General features: G+C 51.5%; 1 protein-coding gene across 1 annotated transcript; it reads left to right on the top strand.

The window, feature by feature from the left end:
* Nucleotides 1-63: 63 nt before the first annotated feature.
* Nucleotides 64-22,713, top strand: BRD4 (bromodomain containing 4). The gene is made up of 9 exons (XM_039380014.1): nt 64-195; nt 1,437-1,572; nt 5,067-5,347; nt 6,870-7,229; nt 8,349-8,477; nt 11,995-12,207; nt 15,216-15,415; nt 17,326-17,624; nt 22,517-22,713. Exons 1-9 carry the CDS (start codon nt 85-87, stop codon nt 22,630-22,632), a joined length of 1,845 nt encoding a protein of 614 aa, XP_039235948.1. The 5' UTR covers nt 64-84; the 3' UTR covers nt 22,633-22,713.
* Nucleotides 22,714-23,647: the final 934 nt, after the last annotated feature.

The following is a 23,647-nucleotide window of genomic DNA, read 5'->3' as shown; positions in this document are numbered from 1 at the left end:
CCCTTTGGAGTTTTCATTCCCAGGATGATTTCTGTCCCTTTTCCCCCTTTTTCCCAGGATTATTACAAGATCATCAAAACCCCGATGGACATGGGAACAATCAAGAAGCGCCTGGAGAACAATTATTACTGGAACGCCCAGGAATGTATCCAGGATTTCAACACCATGTTTACAAACTGCTACATCTACAACAAGGTACCCCCAGGGCCCGGATCTGCCTTTTCCCGAGGGGAATTTCCCTTGGAAGGAGCCTCTGCCGAGCTCGGCTCCGTTGGGAAAACAATCAGGATTGAAGGGGCGGGATCGCGGTTTCCCCTCGGCCTTCCCTCCCCCTGGAATTCTCAGCAGAGATCTTCACTCTGGATTATTCCCGGTTTTTTCCCTTTCTTGGAAGGGATATTTTAAGGTTTTCTCGGGGTCTGACCCGGAGCAGAGCCGGGAATGTCGGCGGATCCTCCAGGAGCCGCTTCCGGCCTTCCCTTTTCCCGCAGCTTTGTTGGGAAGCCGAGTGGAGCCGGGTTTGGGAAGTCAGGGGGGAAAAGCCAGGGATGTTATGGAATGTTGAGCTTGTCACGGATCTGCAGCCTCCTCCCAGAAAATTCCCTGCAGGCAGTGAAGAGAGGAAAATGCCAAAGGGATTGGGCGGGAAATAGAGGAAAATCCCAAAGGATTGGGTGGGAAGTAGAGGAAAATCCCAGAGGGATTGTGTAGGAAATAATAGAGGAAAATCCCAAAGGAATTGGGTGGGAAATAGAGGAAAATCCCAAAGGATTGTGTGGGAAATAATAGAGGAAAATCTCAAAGGATTGTGTGGGAAATAGAGGAAAATCCCAAAGGATTGGGTGGGAAATAATAGAGGAAAATCCTAAAGGATTGTGTGGGAAATAGAGGAAAATCCCAAAGGGATTGGGTGGGAAATAATAGAGGAAAATCCCAAAGGAATTGGGTGGGAAATAATAGAGGAAAATCCCAAAGGAATTGGGTGGGAAATAGAGGAAAATCCCAAAGGATTGTTTGGGAAATAATAGAGGAAAATCCTAAAGGATTGTGTGGGAAATAGAGGAAAATCCCAAAGGAATTGGGTGGGAAATAATAGAGGAAAATCCCAAAGGAATTGGGTGGGAAATAATAGAGGAAAATCCCAAAGGATTGGGTGGGAAATAATAGAGGAAAATCCCAAAGGATTGTGTGGGAAATAGAGGAAAATCCCTCTTTTCCCTCTCCCCCTTGGAAAAGCGCCTCTGGCCCGGGCAGAACAGCCCCGTGTTGGGTCGTTCTCCATCCCTGCCCATTCCCTGCTTTCCCCTATAAAACCCTGGCAGTCGAGGGTTCGGATTCCCCGGAGCGCGGGGCCGATCCCGTGGGCCTTTTCCCTTGGGAATTCCCGTCCGGAATCGCTCTCCCGGCCTGATTCCCGCTCTCCCCGTGTCCCGCAGCCGGGGGACGACATAGTCTTAATGGCAGAAGCTCTGGAAAAGCTTTTCCTGCAGAAGATCTCGGAGATGAGCCAGGAGGAGACGGAAATCGTCATCGCCCAGACCAAGGGCCGGGGCCGCGCGCGGAAGGAAGCAGGTACGGACAGACCCCCGTTCCCGCGGAATTCCGGGGGGCAGCGCCCGGCTCTGCCGGCCCCGGGGCTGCTGGCACCTTCCCTCCCGCTGGAGCGGTTAATCGGGGCGTTAATTAAACCCCGGGATGTTAATTGAGGTGTTAATTAAACCCCGGGATGTTCCTTTGGAAGCGGGGCGGGAAGCGGGATGGGCACAGCCCCGCTCCGGCCCCATTCCCCGGGGGGGGTCTCTGGAGAATCCAAGGATCTCCAAGGCCTCATCCCTGCCTTCTGGGCATCGGTTTGGGGAGAAAAAGGAGCGTTTTGGGGCAGAGTTTGGCACCAAAACGCCCCTTCCGTTGCCGGGCGTCCGTGGCTCCGGTGGAGCGTCGGCATTCCCAGAGGGAAGGGTTGGATTTGATGTCCCTCGGCAGCCCGGGGGTGAAGCTGAGCTGTTCCAATCCACGGGAATCCCGTCGGTTCGGGCCCCCTCGGGTCTCTTGGCGGCTTTTTTCCTTCCTTCCTTCCCCGATGGAAAAACGTCACGTTGGGACGGAAAAGCACGGGAGGCTCCCGAGAAAGCAGGGCTGGACTGGGATGGACTGGGATGGACTGGGATGGACTGGGATGTCCTGAGGGTGACTCTCCTCCCTGTAACTGCCCCCAGCGCCCATTCCCAGCCCTCGTTTATTAATTAGTGTTGGTTTGGGATGGATAACGAGCTCCCCATCCCTGGAAAGGGGGTGAGGTGGGACGTGGAACATGGATTCGCTCCTGCAGGGCCAGAATCCCAAAAAAAACCCCTTTTTGGTGGCCAGAACCCTGAGGGGGAGGAATCCCTTCCCCAAATCCATTTAAATCCCCCCTTTTTCCAGGGGGAAGCCGTTCCCTGTGTCCTGTCCCTCCATCCCATGTCCCCAATCCCTCTCCAGCTCTCCTGGAGCCCCTCGGTGTCCTCGGCAAACCCGCAGGAAAAGCCATGGGAGACACCCGGGGGCGAATCCGGAGGGATTCGGGAACTGGTTGTCTGGGAAATAGAGGAAAACCCCAAAGTGACCGGGTGGGAGATAGAGGAAAATCCCAAAGGGATTGAGGGGAAAGAGAGGAAAATCCCAGAGTGATTGAGGGGAAAGAGAGGAAAATCCCAAAGGATTGTGTGGGAAATAGAGGAAAATCCCAAAGGATTGTGTGGGAAATAGAGGAAAATCCCAAAGGGATTGTGGGGAAATAGAGGAAAATCCCAAAGGATTGTGTGGGAAAGGGAGGAAAATCCCAAAGGATTGTGTGGGAAATAGAGGAAAATCCCAAAGGGATTGTGGGGAAATAGAGGAAAATCCCAAAAGGATTGTGGGGAAATAGAGGAAAATCCCAAAGGATTGTGTGGGAAATAGAGGAAAATCCCAAAGGGATTGTGTGGGAAATAGAGGAAAATCCCAAAGGGGTTGTGTGGGAAATAGAGGAAAATCCTAAAGGGATTGTGTGGGAAAGGGAGGAAAATCCCAAAGGGATTGTGTGGGAAAGGGAGGAAAATCCCAAAGGGATTGTGTGGGAAAGGGAGGAAAATCCCAAAGGGGTTGTGTGGGAAAGGGAGGAAAATCCCAAAGGGATTGTGGGGAAATAGAGGAAAATCCCAAAGGGGTTGTGTGGGAAATAGAGGAAAATCCCAAAGGGATTGATGGGAAATAGAGGAAAATCCCAAAGGGATTGAGAGGAAATAGAGGAAAATCCCAAAGGGATTGATGGGAAATAGAGGAAAATCCCAAAGGGATTGATGGGAAATAGAGGAAAATCCCAAAGGATTGTGTGGGAAATGGAGGAAAATCCCAAAGGGGTTGTGTGGGAAATAGAGGAAAATCCCAAAGGGGTTGTGTGGGAAATAGAGGAAAATCCCAAAGGGATTGTGGGGAAAGAGAGGAAAATCCCAAAGGGATTGATGGGAAATAGAGGAAAATCCCAAAGGGGTTGTGTGGGAAATAGAGGAAAATCCCAAAGCAATTTTCTGGCAAACAGGAAAATCCCAAAGGGATTGAGAGGAAATAGAGGAAAATCCAAAAGTGATTATCTGGGAAATAGAGGAAAATCCCAAAGTGATTGAGGAGAAATAGAGGAAAATCCCAAAGGAATTGTGTGGGAAATAGAGGAAAATCCCAAAGGGATTGTGTGGGAAATAGAGGAAAATCCCAAAGGGATTGATGGGAAATAGAGGAAAATCCCAAAGGGATTGATGGGAAATGGAGGAAAATCCCAAAGGGATTGATGGGAAATAGAGGAAAATCCCAAAGGGATTGTGTGGGAAATAGAGGAAAATCCCAAAGGATTGTGTGGGAAAGGGAGGAAAATCCCGACTCGTTGCTGTCGGAGCCCTCGGAGCTGCCGGAGGAGGGAACGTTCCGGTGCTGCCATCACCTGGCAGCCCATGGAATCTGGGGGTGGAATGTTGGCTCCAGCAGAGCCGATCCGGAACGGGAACCGGCGCGGTCGGAATTCCTTGGGGAACCACGAGCTCTCAGTGCAATGGGAATTCCCTGGGGAGCCACGCGCTCCCGGCGTGACAGGAATTCCCTGAGAATCCATGAGCTCCCAGGGCAATGGGAATTCCGTGGGGTGCCACGAGCTCCCAATGGAACGGGAATTCCCTGAGAATCCACGAGCTCCCAGGGCAATGGGAATTCCCTGGGGAGCCACAAGCTCCCAGTTTGTTGGGAATTCCCTTGGGAGCCACGAGCTCCCAGTGAAACAGGAATTCTCCAGGGAACCACGAGCTCCCAGTGCAGCGGGAATTCCCTGGGGATCCACGAGCTCCCAATGCAACGGGAATTCCCCAGAGAGCCACGAGCTCCCAGTTTGTTGGGAATTCCCTGTGGAACCACGAGCTCCCAGTGCAACGGGAATTCCTTTGGGTACCACGAGCTCCCAGTTTATTGGGAATTCCCTGGGGAGCCACGAGCTCCCAGGGCAATGGGAATTCCGTGGGGAGCCACGAGCTCCCAGTTTGTTGGGAATTCCCTGGGGAACCACGAGCTCCCAGTTTGTTGGGAATTCCCTTGGGAGCCACGAGCTCCCAGTGAAACAGGAATTTTCCAGGGAACCACGAGCTCCCAGTTTGTTGGGAATTCCCTTGGGATCCACGAGCTCCCAGTGCAACGGGAATTCCCTTGGGAACCACGAGCTCCCAGTTTGTTGGGAATTCCCCAGAAAGCCACGAGCTCCCAGTTTGTTGGGAATTCCCCAGAAAGCCACGAGCTCCCAGTTTGTTGGGAATTCCCTGGGGAGCCACAAGCTCCCAGTGCAATGGGAATTCCCCGGGGAACCACGAGCTCCCAGTTTGTTGGGAATTCCCCGGGGATCCACAAGCTCCCAGTTTGTTGGGAATTCCTTGGGAGCCACGAGCTCCCAGTTTGTTGGGAATTCCCCGGGGATCCACGAGCTCCCAGTTTGTTGGGAATTCCCGTTCCAGCGGCTCAGGAGAAGAGGGAAGGAAACAACCCCCCCAACCCCCTCTCTGTTCTCTCGGCAGTGACGTCCAAACCCGGCTCCTCCACGGTCCCCAACGTCACCCAAGCCTCGTCCCCGGTGCCGCCGCCGCCGCCGGCGCCGAGCCTGCCTTCGGCACAGACCACCCATTCCTTCCCCTCCGTCACCCCCGACCTCATCGTGCCCAGCCCGGTGATGACGATGGTGCCTCCTCAGCCCCCCGCGCCGCCCCCGCCGGCCCCCCAGGCCCCCGCGCCCGCCCCGGCCCCCCAACCCCTGCAGCCCCACCCGCCCGTCATCCCCACGCCCGCCCAGCCCGTCAAGGTGAGTGGCTGCCTCGTTAGCACTAATTAACATGGTACAGCCCCCCAGCCCCACCCACCCGTCATCCCCACGCCCGCCCAGCCCGTCAAGGTGAGTGGCTGCCTCGTTAGCACTAATTAACATGGTACAGCCCCCCAGCCCCACCTGCCCGTCATCCCCACGCCCGCCCAGCCCGTCAAGGTGAGTGGCTGCCTCATTAGCACTAATTAACATGGTAGAGCCCCCCAGCCCATGCAGCCCTGCACACCCAGCCTGTGAAGGTGAGTGGCTGCTTTATTAGCCCTAATTAACATGGTACAGCCCCCCAGCCCCACCCGCCTGTCATCCCCACGCCCGCCCAGCCTGTGAAGGTGAGTGGCTGCCTCATTAGCCCTAATTAACATGGTACCGCCCCTCCAGCCCCACCCCTCTGTCATCCCCACACCCACCCAGCCTGTGAAGGTGAGTGGCTGCCTCGTTAGCCCTAATTAAAATGGTACAGCCCCCCAGCCCATGCAGCCCCACTCACCCAGCCTGTGAAGGTGAGTGGCTGCTTCATTAACCCTAATTAACATGGTACAGCCCCCCAGCCCCACCCACCCATCATCCCCACCCAGCCCGTCAAAGTGAGTGGCTGCCTCGTTAGCCCTAATTAACGTGGTACAGCCCCCCAACCCCACCCCCGCCCAGCCCGTGAAGGTGAGTGACTGCTTCGTTAGCCCTAATTAACGTGGTACAGCCCCCCAGCCCCACCCACCCGTCATCCCCACGCCCGCCCAGCCTGTCAAGGTGAGTGGCTGCCTCGTTAGCCCTAATTAACATGGTACAGCCCCCCAGCCCCACCCCCGCCCAGCCCGTTAAGGTGAGTGGCTGCTTCGTTAGCCCTAATTAACATGGTACAGACCCCCAGCCCCACCCACCCAACCCGTGAAGGTGAGTGGCTGCCTCGTTAACCCTAATTAACATGTTATGGCCGAATTTGTGTTGGCGGTGCGGGAACACCGTGGTCGGTCAAGAGGTTGCTGTTTATGTCACCCACAGAGTCCTGTTTGAAGGCAAACGGCCACGTTTTGGTCCAAAAAACTCGTGTTTTGAGAAATAGGAGGAGCCAGTGGCGACCTCTGGGGTGCTGGTTAAAGTTCGACTTGAGGAGTTCATGGAATCATGGAATGGGTTGGGTTGGGAGGGACCTTAAAGCTCGTCCAGCCCTGGGCAGGGACACCTTCCACAGCCCAGGAGGTTCCACCCAGGTTTCCATGGAAAAGCCTTTCCCAGTGAAACCTTCCTGGAGCCGTTTAAGACTCAGGAGGAAAATCTCAGCTCAGGCCCTCGAGCTTTGCTGCTCCAACTGGGATAATCCAATCCCTGATTTCCCACAACCCTCAGTCCAAATGAGCACTTTGGGAAGGTCTCCAACGCCTTCCTCGTAGCGTTGAGTTGAGTTGAGTTGAGTTGAGTTGAGCCAGCGGTGGCTCCGAGTCAGCAGGGCGGGAGCCAAAGGGAACATTCCATCGGTGACGTTGGATTCTCCCCTCGTTCCCAGACAAAAAAAGGGGTGAAGAGGAAAGCAGACACCACGACCCCCACCACCATCGACCCGATCCACGACTCGTCGTCGCTGCCCGCCGAGCCCAAGTCCGCCAAGCTGGGCCCGCGGCGGGAGAGCGGCCGCCCCGTGAAGCCTCCAAAGAAGGACGTTCCCGACTCGCAGCAGCACGCGGCGGAGAAGAGCAGCAAGGTCTCGGAGCAGCTCAAGTACTGCGGCGGGATCATCAAGGAGATGTTCGCCAAGAAGCACGCGGCCTACGCGTGGCCCTTCTACAAACCTGTGGACGTGGAAGCTCTGGGGCTGCACGACTACTGCGACATCATCAAGCACCCCATGGATCTGAGCACAATCAAAGTAAGCTCGGCCTCGGGGCGGAGGGGGGTGTTCGGCGGGAACACGGCGGGTTTGGCCGAGCGCCGAGCGCGACGTGCCGGCTCTGGCTCGGCCACGGGGTTTGGGGGCCTTTGCTCTCTTTGTCCTCTTGATTCCCTGACATTGGGGAAGGACAAACGCCCCGGCTCCGTGAACCGACCGAAAACCCAGAATCCAGAAATTTTGGTGCCTCTGGGGGATTAAATTAAATTATCCCCTAAATTATCTCTTAAATTATCCCTCTCCCAAAGTTTGGTCCTTCTGTCGAACTCCACGTTCCCAGCTGACGGGGAGGAAATTTGGGAGCTGAGCGTGGGATCCTGGATCCAGGTGGATCCAGGGATGAGAGGGACAGAGGAACCTCAACCCTCCGGAGTTTTCATTCCCGGGCTGATTTTTTTTTCCCCTCTTAGGAACGCTGACATTTGGTTTTTTAGGGAAAATCTCTGTCATTGTATGAATCTCCCCGTTTTTTAGCCCAGGAGAGACCCCAGAGCAGAAATCCTGGGAATGGGGGTTTGATTGAAATCAAACCCATTTCTAATCCCTTTTAAAACAAAGACTGGTCTCTCTCAAAAGTTGGTCTTCTCCTAAGCTCGGGGAGAAGAACCAAAACCAGTTGCTCTTTTGACCAAAACACATTCTTCTTTTGACCAAAAGCAGCCTTTCTTTTTGACCAAAATAAGGAATTCTTTTGACCAAAATTGGTGGTTCTTTTGACCAAAATCAGCAGTTCTGTTTGACCTAAACTAGTCTGTCTTTTTGACTGAAACAAACCTCTCTTTTGACCAAAACAAGTCACTCTTTTTGACCAAAACAAGCCTCTTTTGATCAGGTTGCTCTTTTTGACCAAAACCCATCGTTCTTTTGACCGAAACCCGACATTCTTTTGACCAAAACTAGATTCTCTTGGACCAAAACAATTTAGTTCTTCTGCATCAAAATCAGTTGTTCTTTTTGTTGAAGCTTGGTGGTTCTTTGGCCCAACATTAGTTTGCCCCCGTGACCAAAACCAGTCGGAAGAGCCCCGTGCAATCCGTCCCGTCCGCCGTTCCGGCAGAGGGTTGTGTTGCTTTTTCTCTCTCTCCTCTCCCCCCCTAGTCCAAGCTGGAGAACCGGGAATACCGGGATGCTCAGGAATTCGCGGCCGACGTGCGGTTGATGTTCTCCAACTGCTACAAGTACAACCCCGCCGACCACGAGGTCGTGGCCATGGCGCGGAAGCTGCAGGTGAGGACGCGCGCGCTCCGCAGCCCCTCCGCTCCTTTGTCCCCTGTCGGGGCCACTTTCCCCTTGGAATGACATCCCAAACCACCCCTGTGGTGAACAACGACCCAGACTGACCCTTTTCCCCCTGGAAGTGCTGCAGGAGCTGACCTGGATCCGCCCAGTTCCCTCCTCTCCGCTGGGTTTGGTTTCACGTTGTCTTTTTCCCGTCCCTTAGTTGGTGGTGGAGGAGGAGGAAGGCGAAGCGCGGCTCCAAAATGTCCCTTTTTTCCCCCAAAATGTATAAAGAGGAAACCAGGGGCTGTTCCTGCTGCTTTAGGTCCCTCTCCCGTCGCTCTCCCAGGTGAGTTTTCCGCCCTCTGCTCGTTCCTGAAGGGTCTGTGATGAATTTAATGAGCTCCTGGTGGATCCTCACGGCTCCAGCGAAGGCGTTGGCTTCACACACGAGCTCCAGCACTCCCAAAAACCACCTGAATTCCTTCATTTCGTGGGAATTCGGAGTTTCCGTGTGGCTGAAGCCGGAAAAACGCATCATTCCACACGTTATGAGCTCCATTGCTCCCGAAAACCACCTGGATTCCTTCATTTTGTGGGAATTCTGAGTTTCTGCATGGCTGAAGCAGGAAAAATGCGTCGTTCCGTGTGTTCCGAGCTCCATCGCTCCCGAAAACCACCTGGATTCCTTCATTTTGTGGGAATTCTGAGTTTCCATGTGGCTGAAACAGGAAAAACACATCATTCCACGTGTTATGAGCTCCATTGCTCCTGAAAACCACCTGGATTCCTTCATTTCTTGGGAATTCGGAGATTCCCTGTGGTTGAAGCGGGAAAAACGCGTCGTTCCATGTGTTCCGAGCTCCATTGCTCCTGAAAACCCACCTGGATTCCTTCATTTCTTGGGAATTTGGAGATTCCCCGTGGTTGAAGTGGGAAAAACGCGTCGTTCCGTGTGTTCCGAGCTCCAGGGATTTCCCACCACAGAACCCCTGCAAGGGGTCAAAAGGCTTCAATGTTTGACTTTTAACCCAAATATTCCAGCACGGCTCCTTAAAAACGCCCCGAATCCCTCATTCCAGGCACTTCATTCCCTTCAATCCCGATTTCTCCTGGTTTTTTTGCCTCGGCAGGATTGTGGGCGCGGTTGTCGTTTTCTAAAGCGATTAATTAGGTGGTTTTTTTAATAATTCTGTCGTGTCGCGCTTGATCCAACCGAGCAGCCGGAGCTGCTCCCAAATCCCCCCAAATCCACAGGGATTCGTGTTCGAGGTGCCAAAAAGACGCTTCAGCCCCGGGGGCAGGACGGGCTCGGCAGGATGGGAGAGGACACGGGAAGCGGATCCGGGTGGGAAGAGGTTTCGTTGCCGTGGGAAAAGCTCAATTCCAGCGGCGTGGGAGGAGGAGGGATGGGCACGGAAGGAGAACAAAGCGCCTAAAAACGGGGGGAAAAGCTGTTAAATCAGGAGGAAAACTCCTAAATTGGTGAAGAAAACCCGGAATAAAGGCGGGAGGAGGGTGAGAAACACAGTTCAGGAGGAAGGTGGGAAAACAATCCCTGGCAAGGTCAGGGAGAGCCCAGAGGAGGGTCCTTAAATCCCATGGATGAGCCTGAAGTGGAAGAGCTGGAAGCTTTCAGGAAGGGAATGGTTGAGCAGCGGGTTCGGTTGCCGTGGTTGGACACCCCGGAGCGTTGGATTTGCCCAAGGATTTGGGATGAGTTGGATGAATCGGTGTCATCGTTCCCGTCTCCACTCTGTTGGATTTGCCCAAGGATTTGGGATGAGTTGGATGAATTGGTGTCATCGTTCCCATCTTCACTCTGTTGGATTTACCCAAGGATTTGGGATGAGTTGGATGAATCGGTGTCATCGTTCCCGTCTCCACTCTGTTGGATTTGCCCAAGGATTTGGGATGAGTTGGATGAATTGATGTCATCGTTCCCGTCTCCGCTCCGTTGGGTTTGGGGAACGACCCCTGACTCGTGTCCGGCGGGTTCCGCTCGCTCCACGTGCCGGGGGCTCGGGAAGCAGCGGGAAATCCGTGGGAATTGTGGGTTGAAAGTCAAAGCTTTGGGAAGGGGGAGGAATTCTCCGCGTTCTGTTCCGACTCGGCGTCGGGGAGGTGGACGCGACACCCGGGACTCCCTCGGGTTGTCCCTCCCCTGGGAGCTCCAAAAGGTTCCAGGAGGGTCCCGGGGCGAGTCACTGAGCTTGGGAAGAGGAGCCGGATCCTGAACCACCCCCGAGGAATTCTCGGGGCAAAATCCTGGGATTTTTTGTGCTTCGCCCCTCGCAGGGTGGAGCCGGGGGGGAAGGTCTTGGTTGGGGTGCAAGAGGTGCTCGTTCCTCGTCTGGGAAACTCAAATCCACGCTTGGAACCCTTCTGGTGGAGTCAGAACCCTTCAGGTGGAGCCAAAACCCTTTAGGTGGAACCAGAACCCTTCAGATGGAGCCAGAACCCTTCAGATGGAGGAACCAAAACCCTTCAGATGGAGCCAGAACCCTTCAGGTGAAGCCAAAACCCCTCAAATAGAATCAAAACCTTTCAGATGGAGCCAAAACCCTTCAGGTGGAGCCAAAATCCTTCAGGTGGAGCCAAAATCCTTCAGGTGGAGTCAGAATACTTCAGGTAGAGCCAAAATCCTTCAGGTGGAGTCAGAACCCTTCAGGTGGAGCCAAACCCCTTCTGGTGGAGCCAAAACTCTTCAGGTGGAGTCAGAACCTCTCAAATAGAATCAAAACCCTTCAGGTGGAGTCAGAACCTCTTAAATGGAATCAAAAACCTTCAAGTGGAGCCAAAACTCTTCAGATGGAGCCAAAACTCTTCAGATGGAGCCACAATCCTTCAGATGGAGTGAACAGGCACCAAGAGACAACCGGGCCAGAGACATGACCTGGCTGGAGACACAACCAGGTTCTTCTCCCTCCTCTGCCTGGGCTGGGATTTAAAGAAAAATAGGTTTTCCTATCGAGCTTTAGGAGCAAAAAGGCTTTTCCCATCAGCAGGATAAAGGAATTAAACTGGTGTCGCATCCCTGGCTCTGGAGGATGTTGGGAAGAGGCCTCGGGATCGATCGAGGTGGTTTTCCTGGGATGTGGGTTGGGAAAATCCCGGTGGGATGAAGAGGAGAAGGGGCTGCAGCTGCGATTCCCACCCTGAGCTCTGCGCTGTGAATCCATCGTGGAATTGTCACGGAATCGTTAAGGCCGGAAAAGACCTCTGAGGTCCTCGGGTCCAACCAGAGGTGACCCAGGAGGCCGTCGAAGATCTCAAGGACCTGGACGAGGCGGCTTTTAAGTCTTGTGTGTCCCCCCCCTTCCAAACCATCTGGGAACCGCTCGGAATTCCCGCTCCGGGAGCTTTCAGGACGTTGATCCTTTGTGTGGAGCCCCCAGCTCCGGGAGCTTTTGGGTTGTGGTTGTCGATCCCTTGTGTAGAGCCCCCAGGTCTGTAGGGTCCCCCCTGCCCATCGTGTCCCCCCCCCGTCCCCGCCCGCTGCGTCACGGCCCCGCTGTGCCCGCAGGACGTGTTCGAGATGCGCTTCGCCAAGATGCCGGACGAGCCGGAGGAGCCCGTCGTCCTTCCCGCCTCCTCGCCCGCCGTGGTGCCGCCCCCCACCAAGGTGGCCCCGCCCTCGTCCAGCGACAGCAGCAGCGACAGCTCCTCCGACAGCGACAGCTCCTCCGACGACTCCGAGGAGGAGCGGGCGCAGCGCTTGGCCGAGCTGCAGGAGCAGGTACCGCGCCCGGGGGGGGTCCCTGGGGTCCCCTCCCGGTGGGATTTGGTGGTCTCGTGGTCTTGGGGGTCCCCTCCCGGTGGGATTTGGTGGTCTCACGGTCTTGGGGGTCCCCTCCTGGTGGGATTTGGTGGTCTCGTGGTCTTGGGGGTCCTCTCCTGGTGGGATTTGGTCTCATGGTCTTGGGGGTCCTCTCCTGGTGGGATTTGGTGGTCTTGTGGTCTTGGAGGTCCTCTCCTGGTGGGATTTGGTGGTCTCGTGGTCTTGGAGGTCCTCTCCTGGTAGGATTTGGTGGCCTCGTGGTCTTGGCCCAAGGCCTTGGGCTTGGCGGTTGGGTGGCGGTGACCGAGCACTGCCGAGGGCCCCAAAATCATTGGGTTCATGGGTCCCAAAATCATTGGGTTCAAGGGTCCCAAAATCGTTGGGTTCAAGGGTCCCAAAATCGTTGGGTTTCGGGGCACGGAGGGGTCGGTGTTTTTTGGGGACAGTCCCTCCGGTGAGGACACGGGAGGTTCCCAAGGGCAGGAATTCGCTGCTGCTCCTGGGTGGTGTCCTCGTGGTTGGATTTGGGGGGACGAGGGTGGTCTTGGCCTTGATGGTCTTGGAGGTCTCTTCCAACCCTGGTGACTCGTTGGCAGTGGTTGGACTCGATGACCTTTGAGGTCTCTTCCAACCCTGGTGACTCGGTGACAATGGTTGGACTCGATGACCTTTGATGTCTCTCCAATCTTGGTGACTCGGTGACCATGGTTGGACTTGATGACCTTTGAGGTCTCTTCCAACCTTGGTGACTTGTTAGCAGTGGTTGACCTTGATGATCTTGGGGGTCTCTTCCAACCCTGGTGACTCGGTGACAATGGTTGGACTCGATGACCTTTGAGGTCTCTTCCAACCCTGGTGACTCGTTGGCAATGGTTGGACTCGATGATCTTTGAGGTCTCTCCAGTTTTGGTGACTTAGTGACCATGGTTGGACTCGATGATCTTGGAGGTCTCTTCCAACCCTGGTGACTCGTTGGCAATAGTTGGACTCGATGATCTTGGAGGTCTCTTCCAACCCTGGTGACTCGGTGACAATGGTTGACCTTGATGATCTTGGAGGTCTCTTCCAACCCTGGTGACTCGTTGGCAATAGTTGACCTTGATGGTCTTTGAGGTCTCTTCTAACCCTGGTGACTTAGTGACCATGGTTGGACTCGATGACCTTGGAGGTCTCTTCCAACCCTGGTGACTCGTTGGCAGTGGTTGGACTCGATGACCTTTGAGGTCTCTTCCAACCCTGGTGACTTGGTGACGATGGTTGGACTCGATGACCTTTGAGGTCTCTTCCCACCTGGATGATTCCAGGATTCCCGAGGGGAATCAGGACCCCCCCGGGTTGGGATTTCCCGGCAGCCCCCGGCCTTGCTCCCAGGCCCTCCCCCCTCGTGGCATCGTTAGCGCTGGTTAATTAGAGCCTCGTTAGCGATGCCTGGGCTGGGAGAGACAGCCCTGACCAGGTCTCCTTCCTCAAATGCTTAATTACCTACAAATCACTTAATTAATACGATAACCCACTTAATTACTACGATAACGAGGATGTGGTGGGCAGGAGAGGGAGACCAATGACTATGGAGGAGGAGGAGGAGGAGCTGGGCTGAAGGATGGGGCTGTTTGGGGAGCACCTCAAGGCCTGTTTGGGGAGCACCTCAAGGCCTGTTTGGGGAGCACCTCAAGCCTTCTTTGGGGAGCGCCTCAAGGCCTGTTTGGGGAGCACCTCAAGCTTTGTTTGGGGAGCACCTCAAGCCTTTTTTGGGGAGCACCTCAAGCCCTGTTTGGGGAGCACCTCAAGCCTTCTTTGGGGAGCACCTCAAGGCCTGTTTGGGGAGCACCTCAAGCCTTCTTTGGGGAGCACCTCAAGGCCTGTTTGGGGAGCACCTCAAGCCCTATTTTGGGAGCACCTCAAGGCCTGTTTGGGGAGCACCTCAAGGCCCATTTTGGGTGCACCTCAAGGCCTGTTTGGGGAGCACCTCAAGCCTTCTTTGGGGAGCACCTCAAGGCCTGTTTGGGGAGCACCTCAAGGCCTGTTTGGGGAGCATCTCAAGGCCTGTTTGGGGAGCACCTCAAGCCTTGTTTGGGGAGCACCTCAAGGCCTGTTTGGGGAGCACCTCAAGGCCTGTTTGGGGAGCACCTCAAGCCTTCTTTGGGGAGCACCTCAAGACCTGGTTGGGGAGCACCTCAAGCCCTGTTTGGGGAGCACCTCAAGGCCTGTTTGGGGAGCACCACAAGGCCTGTTTGGGGAGCACCTCAAGGCCTGTTTGGGGAGCATCTCAAGATCTGTTTGGGGAGCACCTCAAGCCTTGTTTGGGGAGCACCTCAAGACCTGGTTGGGGAGCACCTCAAGCCCTGTTTGGGGAGCACCTCAAGCCTTGTTTGGGGAGCACCTCAAGGCCCATTTTGGGTGCACCTCAAGCCTTGTTTGGGGAGCACCTCAAGACCTGGTTGGGGAGCACCTCAAGCCCTGTTTGGGGAGCACCTCAAGCCCTGTTTGGGGAGCACCTCAAGCCCTGGTACCGGTTCTGGGCCCCTCAAGCCAAGGCAGACGTTGAGGGGCTGGAGTGTGACCAGGGAAGGGAACGGAGCTGGGAAAGGGTCTGGAGAACTCCCACGGGAGCTGGGGAGGCTCAGCCTGGAGAAAAGGAGGCTCAGGGGGGACCTTCTGGCTCCCAATTCCCAGGAGGAAGGGCAGAGCCGGGTGGGGGGTCGGGCTCTGCTCCCAAGGGGACAGGACAGGAGGAAACGGCCTCGAGCTGCCCCGGGGGAGGGTCAGGTTGGCCTTGAGGAGGAATTTCCCCCTGGAAAGGGTGGTCGGGCACTGGAAGGGGCTGCCCGGGGAGGTGGTGGAGTCCCCACCCCTGGAGGTGTCCCCAAGGCACTCGGTGACCAGGGTCAGTCCGAGGGTGGACTCGCCGCTCCGGGAGGTCTTTCCCGAGCCCAGCATTCCGTGATTCCCCGATTCTCCCCCGGCAGCTCAAGGCCGTGCACGAGCAGCTGGCGGCCCTGTCCCAGCCCCAGCAGAACAAACCAAAGAAAAAGGAGAAGGACAAGAAGGAGAAGAAGAAGGAGAAGCACAAAAAGAAGGAGGAGCTGGAAGAGGCCAAGAAAAGCAAAGCCAAGGAGCCGCAGCCCAAGAAGGCCAAGAAGAGCAACAGCAACAGCAGCACCTCCAGGTGAGCCCTTCCCTTCCCTCCCGGCCCAGATCCTCGGCAGGGCAGCATTTCCCCTTCCCTCGTTAGCGTAATTAGCACAGGAGCCTTAACGAGTAACCCCCACCCCGCCCCGGAGGGGTCGAGATCTTGGGCACCATCCTTCTCTGTGGCTGCTGAGCGGGTTGAGCTGAGCCTTGGGTGTCCAGGAGCAGGTTGAGCTGAGCCTTGGGTGTCCAAGGGCAGGTTGAGCTGAGCCTTGGGTGTCCAGGGGCAGGTTGAGCTCAGCCTTGGGTGTCCAAGGGCAGGTTGAGCTGAGCCTTGGGTGTCCAGGGGCAGGTTGAGCTCAGCCTTGGGTGTCCAAGGGCAGGTTGAGCTGAGCCTTGGGTGTCCAAGAGCAGGTTGAGCTCAGCCTTGGGTGTCCAAGGGCAGGTTGAGCTCAGCTTTGGGTGTCCAAGAGCAGGTTGAGCTCAGCCTTGGGTGTCCAGGGGCAGGTTGAGCTGAGCCTTGGGTGTCCAGGAGCAGGTTGAGCTGAGCCTTGGGTGTCCAAGGGCAGGTTGAGCTGAGCCTTGGGTGTTCAAGAGCAGGTTGAGCTCAGACAGGAGCAGGTTGAGCTCAGCCTTGGGTGTCCAGGAGCAGGTTGAGCTCAGCCTTGGGTGTCCAAGGGCAGGTTGAGCTGAGCCTTGGGTGTCCAGGGGCAGGTTGAGCTCAGCCTTGGGTGTCCAAGGGCAGTTGAGCTGAGCCTTGGTGTCAGGGCAGGTTGAGCACTTGGGTGTCCAAGGGCAGGTTGAGCTGAGCCTTGGGTGTCCAAGAGCAGGTTGAGCTCAGCCTTGGGTGTCCAAGGGCAGGTTGAGCTCAGCTTTGGGTGTCCAAGAGCAGGTTGAGCTCAGCCTTGGGTGTCCAGGGGCAGGTTGAGCTGAGCCTTGGGTGTCCAGGAGCAGGTTGAGCTGAGCCTTGGGTGTCCAAGAGCAGGTTGAGCTGAGCCTTGGGTGTCCAGGAGCAGGTTGAGCTCAGCTTTGGGTGTCCAAGAGCAGGTTGAGCTGAGCCTTGGGTGTCCAGGAGCGGGTTGAGCTGAGCCTTGGGTGTCCAGGAGCAGGTTGAGCTCAGCCTTGGGTGTCCAGGAGCAGGTTGAGCTCAGCTTTGGGTGTCCAAGAGCAGGTTGAGCTGAGCCTTGGGTGTCCAGGAGCGGGTTGAGCTGAGCCTTGGGTGTCCAGGAGCAGGTTGAGCTCAGCCTTGGGTGTCCAGGAGCAGGTTGAGCTGAGCCTTGGGTGTTCAAGAGCAGGTTGAGCTCAGACAGGAGCAGGTTGAGCTCAGCCTTGGGTGTCCAGGAGCAGGTTGAGCTGAGCCTTGGGTGTCCAGGAGCAGGTTGAGCTCAGTCAAGAGCAGGTTGAGTTGAGCCTTGGGTGTCCAGGAGCAGGTTAAGCTCAGTGTTGGGTGTCCAGTGGCAGGTTAAGCTCAGTTTTGGTGTCTGTACCCGTTAAGCTCAGCTTTCCCCCAGACCCTCACGGTTGAGCTTTGAGCCGACCCTACTAACACCTGGGACCAAAACTAAACCCCCTGGCCCCAAACTCAACCCCCTGGCCCCAAACCTAAACCCCCTGGCCCCAAACTAAACCCTCTGGCCCCAAACTAAACCCCCTCACCCCAAACTAAACCCCCTCACCCCAAACTAAACCCCCTCACCCCAAACTAAACCCCCTGGCCCCAAACTAAACCCTCTGGCCCCAAACTAAACCCCCTCACCCCAAACTAAACCCCCTGGCCCCAAACTAAACCCTCTGGCCCCAAACTAAACCCCCTCACCCCAAACTAAATCCTCTAGCCCCAAACTAAACCCCCTCACCCCAAACTAACCCCCCTGGCCCCAAACCGACCCCCCTGACCCCGCGGGGTCCAGGCCGGGCTCTGACCCCCCTCCCGCTGTCCCCGAGCAGCAAGAAGGAGCCGGCGGCGGCCAAGCCGAGCCGGGCGGCTCCGGCCTACGAGTCGGAGGAGGAGGAGAAGTGCAAGCCCATGTCCTACGAGGAGAAGCGGCAGCTGAGCCTGGACATCAACAAACTGCCGGGGGAGAAGCTGGGCCGGGTCGTTCACATCATCCAGTCGCGGGAGCCGTCGCTCAAGAACTCCAACCCCGACGAGATCGAGATCGACTTCGAGACGCTCAAGCCGTCGACGCTGCGCGAGCTGGAGCGCTACGTCACCTCCTGCCTGCGCAAGAAGAGGAAACCCCCAGGTACCGCCCTTAGGCCCGGCTTTGGGAGGGGGACGGTTCAGTCAGGCCTGGCTTTGGGAGGGCGTGGGTTCAGTCAGGCCTGGCTTTGGGAGGGCGTGGGTTCAGTCAGACCTGGCTTTGGGAGGGGGACGGTTCAGTCAGGCCTGGCTTTGGGAGGGCGTGGGTTCAGTCAGGCCTGGCTTTGGGAGGGCGTGGGTTCCATTTGGAAACCCCCAGGTCCCACCTTTAGACCTGGTTTTGTGAGGGGGTGGGTTCCACTTGGAAACCCCCAGGTCCCACCTTTAGGCCTGGCTTTAGGGGGGTGGGTTCCACCTGGAAACCCCCAGGTACCAATTTTAGGCCCGGCTTTGGGAGGGGGTGGGTTCCACCTGGAAACCCTCAGGTACTGACTTAAGCCTGGCTTTAGAGGGGGGTGGGTTCCACCTGGGAACCCCCAGGTCCCACCTTTAGGCCTGGCTTTAGGAGGGAGTGGGTTCCACCTGGCAACCCCCAGGTGCCAACTTAGGCCTGGCTTTGGAGGATTTGGGTTCCACTTGGGGTTTTGGGCCCTCGGTTTGGGGTCGTTCCCGAGGCCGTTCCCAAGGGAAGTTTATTTATAATTCCGAGTTTATTTTTAATTCCGGGTTTATCGTTCCGAGGCTGTTTCTCGTTCTGAATTGATTTTTGATTCTGAGTTTATTTTTAATTCAGTTTATTTATAATTCTGAGTTTATTTTGGATTCTGAGTTTATTTTTAATTCAGTTCATTTATAATTTTGAATTTATTTTAAATTCAGTTTATTTATAATTCTGAGTTTATTTTGGATTCTGAGTTTATTTTTAATTCAGTTTATTTATAACTCTGAGTTTATTTTGGATTCTGAGTTTATTTTTGATTCTGAGTTTATTTTTAATTCAGTTTATTTATTATTCTGAGTTTATTTTTGATTCTGAGTTTATTTTTAATTCAGTTTATTTATTATTCTGAGTTTATTTTGGATTCTGAGTTTATTTTTAATTCAGTTTATTTATAATTCTGAGTTTATTTTGGATTCTCAGTTTATTTTGGATTCTCAGTTCATTTTGGATTCTCAGTTCATTTTTAGTTCCAATTTTTTTTTTAATTCAGTTCATTTATAATTTTGAATTTATTTTAAATTCAGTTTTTTTATAATTCTGAGTTTATTTTTGATTCCGAGTTTATTTTTAATTCAGTTTATTTATAATTCTGAGTTTATTTTGGATTCTCAGTTTATTTTGGATTCTCAGTTCATTTTTAGTTCCAATTTTTTTTTTAATTCAGTTCATTTATAATTTTGAATTTATTTTAAATTCAGTTTTTTTATAATTCTGAGTTTATTTTTGATTCCGAGTTTATTTTTAGTTCCGAGTTTATTTTTAATTCGGTTCATTTATAATTCTGAGTTTATTTTTAATTCCGTTCATTTATAATTTTGAATTTATTTTAAATTCAATTTATTTATAATTCTGAGTTTATTTTGGGTTCTGAGTTTATTTTTCATTCTGAGTTTTTTTCATTCTAAATTTACTTTTAATTCCGAGTTTATTTCTAATTCCGAGTTTATTTTTAATTCGGTTCATTTATAATTCTGAGTTTATTTTTGATTCTGAGTTTATTTTTCATTCTAAATTTATTTATAATTCCAAGTTTATGTGTAATTCCAACTATATAGATCTGAGTTTATTTTTCATTCTGAGTTTTATTTTTCATTCTATATTTATTTATAAATATTATTTATAAATTTATTTATTTATTCCGAGTTTATATATAATTCCAAGTATATAATTCCCAGTTTATTTTTAATTCCGAGTTTATTTATAATTCCGAGTTTATTTTTAATTCCCAGTTTATTTTTCATTCTAAGTCTATTTATTTAATGCTTTCAAGTTTATTTCTAATTCCAATTTTATTTTCATTCTGAGTTTATTTTTCATTCGGTTTATTTAGAATTCTGATTATTTTTTTAATCCCGAGTTTATTTCTAATTCCGAGTTTATTTTTAATTCTGAGTTTATTTTTAATTCTGAGTTTATTTTTCATTCTGAGTTTTAATTCCAAGTATATTTTTAATTCTGAGTTTATTTTTCATTCTAAATTTATTTATAATCCCTAATTTATTTATAATTCTGAGTTTATTTATAATTCCCAGTTTATTTTTAATTCCCAGTTTATTTTTAATTCCCAGTTTATTTTTAATTCGGTTGATTTATAATTCTTAGTTTATTTTTAATTCCAAGCTTATTTTTCATTCTGAGTTTGTTTTTCATTCTAAATTCATTCTTAATTCCGAGTTTATCTTTAATTCTGAGTTTATTAATAATTCCAAGTTTATGTTTATTAATAATTCCGAGTTTATATATAATTCTGAGTTTATCTTTCATTCTGAATTTATTTTTAATTTTGCATTAATTTTTAATTCTGAGTTTATCTTTAATTCTGAGTTTATTAATAATTCTGAGTTTATTAATAATTCCAAGTTTATGTTTATTAATAATTCCGAGTTTATATATAATTCTGAGTTTATCTTTAATTCTGAATTTATTTTTAATTCTGAGTTTATCTTTAATTCTGAGTTTATCTTTAATTCCGAGTTTATTTTTAATTCAGTTTATTTATAATTCTGAGTTTGTTTTTCATTCTGAGTTTGTTTTTAGTTCTGAGTTTTATGGGTGGTTAATGAGGTGATTACAGCTGGTTAATGAGATAATTAGGGGTGGTTGGTTAGTTGATTATGGGTGGTTAATGAGGTAATTACAGTTGTTTAATTTGGTAATTATGGCTGGTTAATGAGGGGATTACGGGTGGTTAATGAGGGGATTATGGGTGGTCAGTTAATTGATTACAGGTAGTTAATGAGGTGATTATGGTTAGTTGATTACAGGTAGTTAATGAGGTGATTACAGGTGGTTAGTTGATTACAGGTAATTAATGAGGTGATTACAGGTGGTTGGTTAGTTGATTACAGGTAATTAATGAGGTGATTACAGATGGTTGGTTAGTTGATTACAGGTAATTAATGAGGTGATTACAGATGGTTGGTTAGTTGATTACAGGTAATTAATGAGGTGATTACAGATGGTTGGTTAGTTGATTACAGGTAATTAATGAGGTGATTACAGGTGGTTAATAAGGTAATTACAGCTGGTTAATGAAGTATTGTGGTGGTTTGTTGATATGGGTGGTTAATGAGGTGACTGTGGGTGGTTAATGAGGTGACTGTGGGTGGTTAATGAGGTGACTGTGGGTGGTTAATGAGGTGACTATGGGTGGTTAATGAGGTGACTGTGGGTGGTTAATGAGGTGACTATGGGTGGTTAATGAGGTGACTGTGGGTAGTTAATGAGGTGATTATGGGTGGTTAATAAGGTAAATACAGCTGGTTAATGAAGTGATTGTGGTAGTCAGTTGATATGGGTGGTTAATGAGGTGACTGGGTAGTTAACGAGGTGACTGTGGGTAGTTAATGAGGTGATTATGGGTGGTTGATGAGGTGACTGGGTAGTTAACGAGGTGACTGTGGGTGGTTAATTAGGTGATTATGGGTGGTTAACAAGATGACTATGGGTGGTTAATGAGGTGATTATGGATAGTATATGAGGTGACTGTGGGTAGTTAATGAGGTGACTGTGGGTAGTTAATGAGGTGACTGTGGGTGGTTAATGAGGTGACTGTGGGTAGTTAATGATGTAACTGTGGGTAGTTAATGATGTAACTATGGGTGGTTAATGAGGTGACTGTGGGTAGTTAATGAGGTGACTGTGGGTGGTTAACAAGGTAACTATGGGTAGTTAATGATGTAACTATGGGTGGTTAATGAGGTGACTGTGGGTAGTTAATGAGGTGATTATGGGTGGTTAATGAGGTGACTGTGGGTAGTTAATGAGGTGACTATGGGTGGTTAATGAGGTGACTGTGGGTAGTTAATGAGGTGATTATGGGTGGTTAACAAGGTAACTATGGGTAGTTAATGAGGTGATTAGTGGTGGTTAATGCAGTGACTGTGGGTAGTTAATGAGGTGACTATGGGTGGTTAATGAGGTGACTGTGGGTAGTTAATGAGGTGACTGTGGGTAGTTAATGATGTAACTATGGGTGGTTAATGAGGTGACTGTGGGTAGTTAATGATGTAACTATGGGTGGTTAATGAGGTGACTGTGGGTAGTTAATGATGTAACTATGGGTGGTTAATGAGGTGATTATGGGTAGTTAATGATGTGACTATGGGTGGTTAATGAGGTGACTGTGGGTAGTTAATGAGGTGATTATGGGTGGTTAACAAGGTAACTATGGGTAGTTAATGAGGTGATTAGGGGTGGTTAACAAGGTAACTATGGGTAGTTAATGATGTAACTATGGGTGGTTAATGAGGTGACTGTGGGTAGTTAATGAGGTGATTATGGGCGGTTAATGAGGTGACTATGGGTGGTTAATGATGTAACTATGGGTGGTTAATGAGGTGACTGTGGGTAGTTAATGATGTAACTATGGGTGGTTAACAAGGTAACTGTGGGTAGTTAATGATGTAACTATGGGTGGTTAATGAGGTGACTATGGGTGGTTAATGAGGTGACTGTGGGTAGTTAATGATGTAACTATGGGTGGTTAATGAGGTGACTATGGGTGGTTAATGAGGTGACTGTGGGTAGTTAATGAGGTGATTATGGGTAGTTAATGAGGTGACTGTGGGTAGTTAATGAGGTGACTGTGGGTAGTTAATGATGTAACTATGGGTGGTTAACGAGGTGACTGTGGGTAGTTAATGATGTAACTATGGGTGGTTAATGAGGTGACTATGGTTGTTTAATGAGATGATTACGGGTGGCCAGTTACTCGATCAGGGCTGGTTAACGAGCTGATTAGTCCTGTCTAACGACCCGCCCTGTCCCCGCAGCCGAGAAGGTCGACGTCCTGGCCGGCTCGTCCAAGCTCAAGGGCTTCTCGTCGTCGGAGTCGGAGAGCAGCAGCGAGTCCAGCTCCTCCGACAGCGACGAGTCGGACTCAGGTTAGCGCTTCCCGCCGCTCCCTCCCACCCTTCCCGCCCTTCCCGCCCCTCCCGCTCCCGCTCCGGACAAATAAACTCGTTTTCAGTCCTGCCTCGGTCTTTTAATTGTTCTTTTGAAGCTCCCCGGGACGGCCCAACCCGGCGCCGGGGGTCGGGCGGGGCGGGGACTCCTCCGACCCCATTCCGGGGCTTTTCCTCGGCTTTTCCTTGGAGGGCTTGGCTTGACCCCCCACCCCCACCCCGGATCGGTGTTTTTAGGGGAAAAAACGGTGCTTTTGCCTCCGGGGAAGCGTCGGAAACGTCGGTGCCGACGCGGAGGATGGAAAAGAAACGGGAGGGGAGGGGATTTTGTGGATGAAAAGCTTTTCGGGCGGGTCTCGGTTCCGGGATCTCGAGGGGAAAATCGGGTTGAAATGGGAATTTTGGGATCCCCCGGGAGGTGTCTCCCTCATGCCTCTGGTTTAAGTCCCTCCTGGTTCAAGTCCCAGATACCTGGTTTAAGTCCCAGATAACCTGGGTTTAAATCACCATTACCCGGGTGCTCATCCCAAATCCAGAGCCTCAATCCCAGTGTCCCATTCCCAAACACACCCAGAGAACCAGGTTTAATCCACAGAGAACCAGGTTTAATTCACACATAACCAGGTTTAATCCACAGAGAACCAGGTTTAATTCACTCATAACCAGGTTTAATTCACTCATAACCAGGTTTAATCCACAGATAACCAGGTTTAATCCACAGAGCACCAGGTTTAATTCACTCATAACCAGGTTTAATCCTCAGAGCACCAGGTTTAATTCACTCATAACCAGGTTTAATTCACACATAACCAGGTTTAATTCACAGAGAACCAGGTTTAATTCACACATAACCAGGTTTAATTCACACATAACCAGGTTTAATCCACAGAGAACCAGGTTTAATCCACAGAGAACCAGGTTTAATTCACTCATAACCAGGTTTAATTCACACATAACCAGGTTTAATCCACAGAGAACCAGGTTTAATTCACACATAAC

Source organism: Pipra filicauda, unplaced genomic scaffold, assembly GCF_003945595.2.
Source record: "Pipra filicauda isolate LSUMZ 115617 unplaced genomic scaffold, ASM394559v2 scaffold1062_size32736_pilon, whole genome shotgun sequence".
Classification (NCBI taxonomy): Eukaryota; Metazoa; Chordata; class Aves; order Passeriformes; family Pipridae; genus Pipra; species Pipra filicauda.
This window is presented reverse-complemented; position numbering and strand designations above follow the sequence as displayed.

Bases quoted from the DNA above. Each gene is read 5' to 3' on its own strand.
- BRD4 (XM_039380014.1), top strand. From the start codon at position 85: ATGGACATGGGAACAATCAAGAAGCGCCTGGAGAACAATTATTACTGG. The intron at 5,348-6,869 runs GTGAGTGGCTGC...CCTCGTTCCCAG, and splicing joins CGCCCGCCCAGCCCGTCAAG to ACAAAAAAAGGGGTGAAGAG. The intron at 8,478-11,994 runs GTGAGGACGCGC...CTGTGCCCGCAG, and splicing joins CCATGGCGCGGAAGCTGCAG to GACGTGTTCGAGATGCGCTT.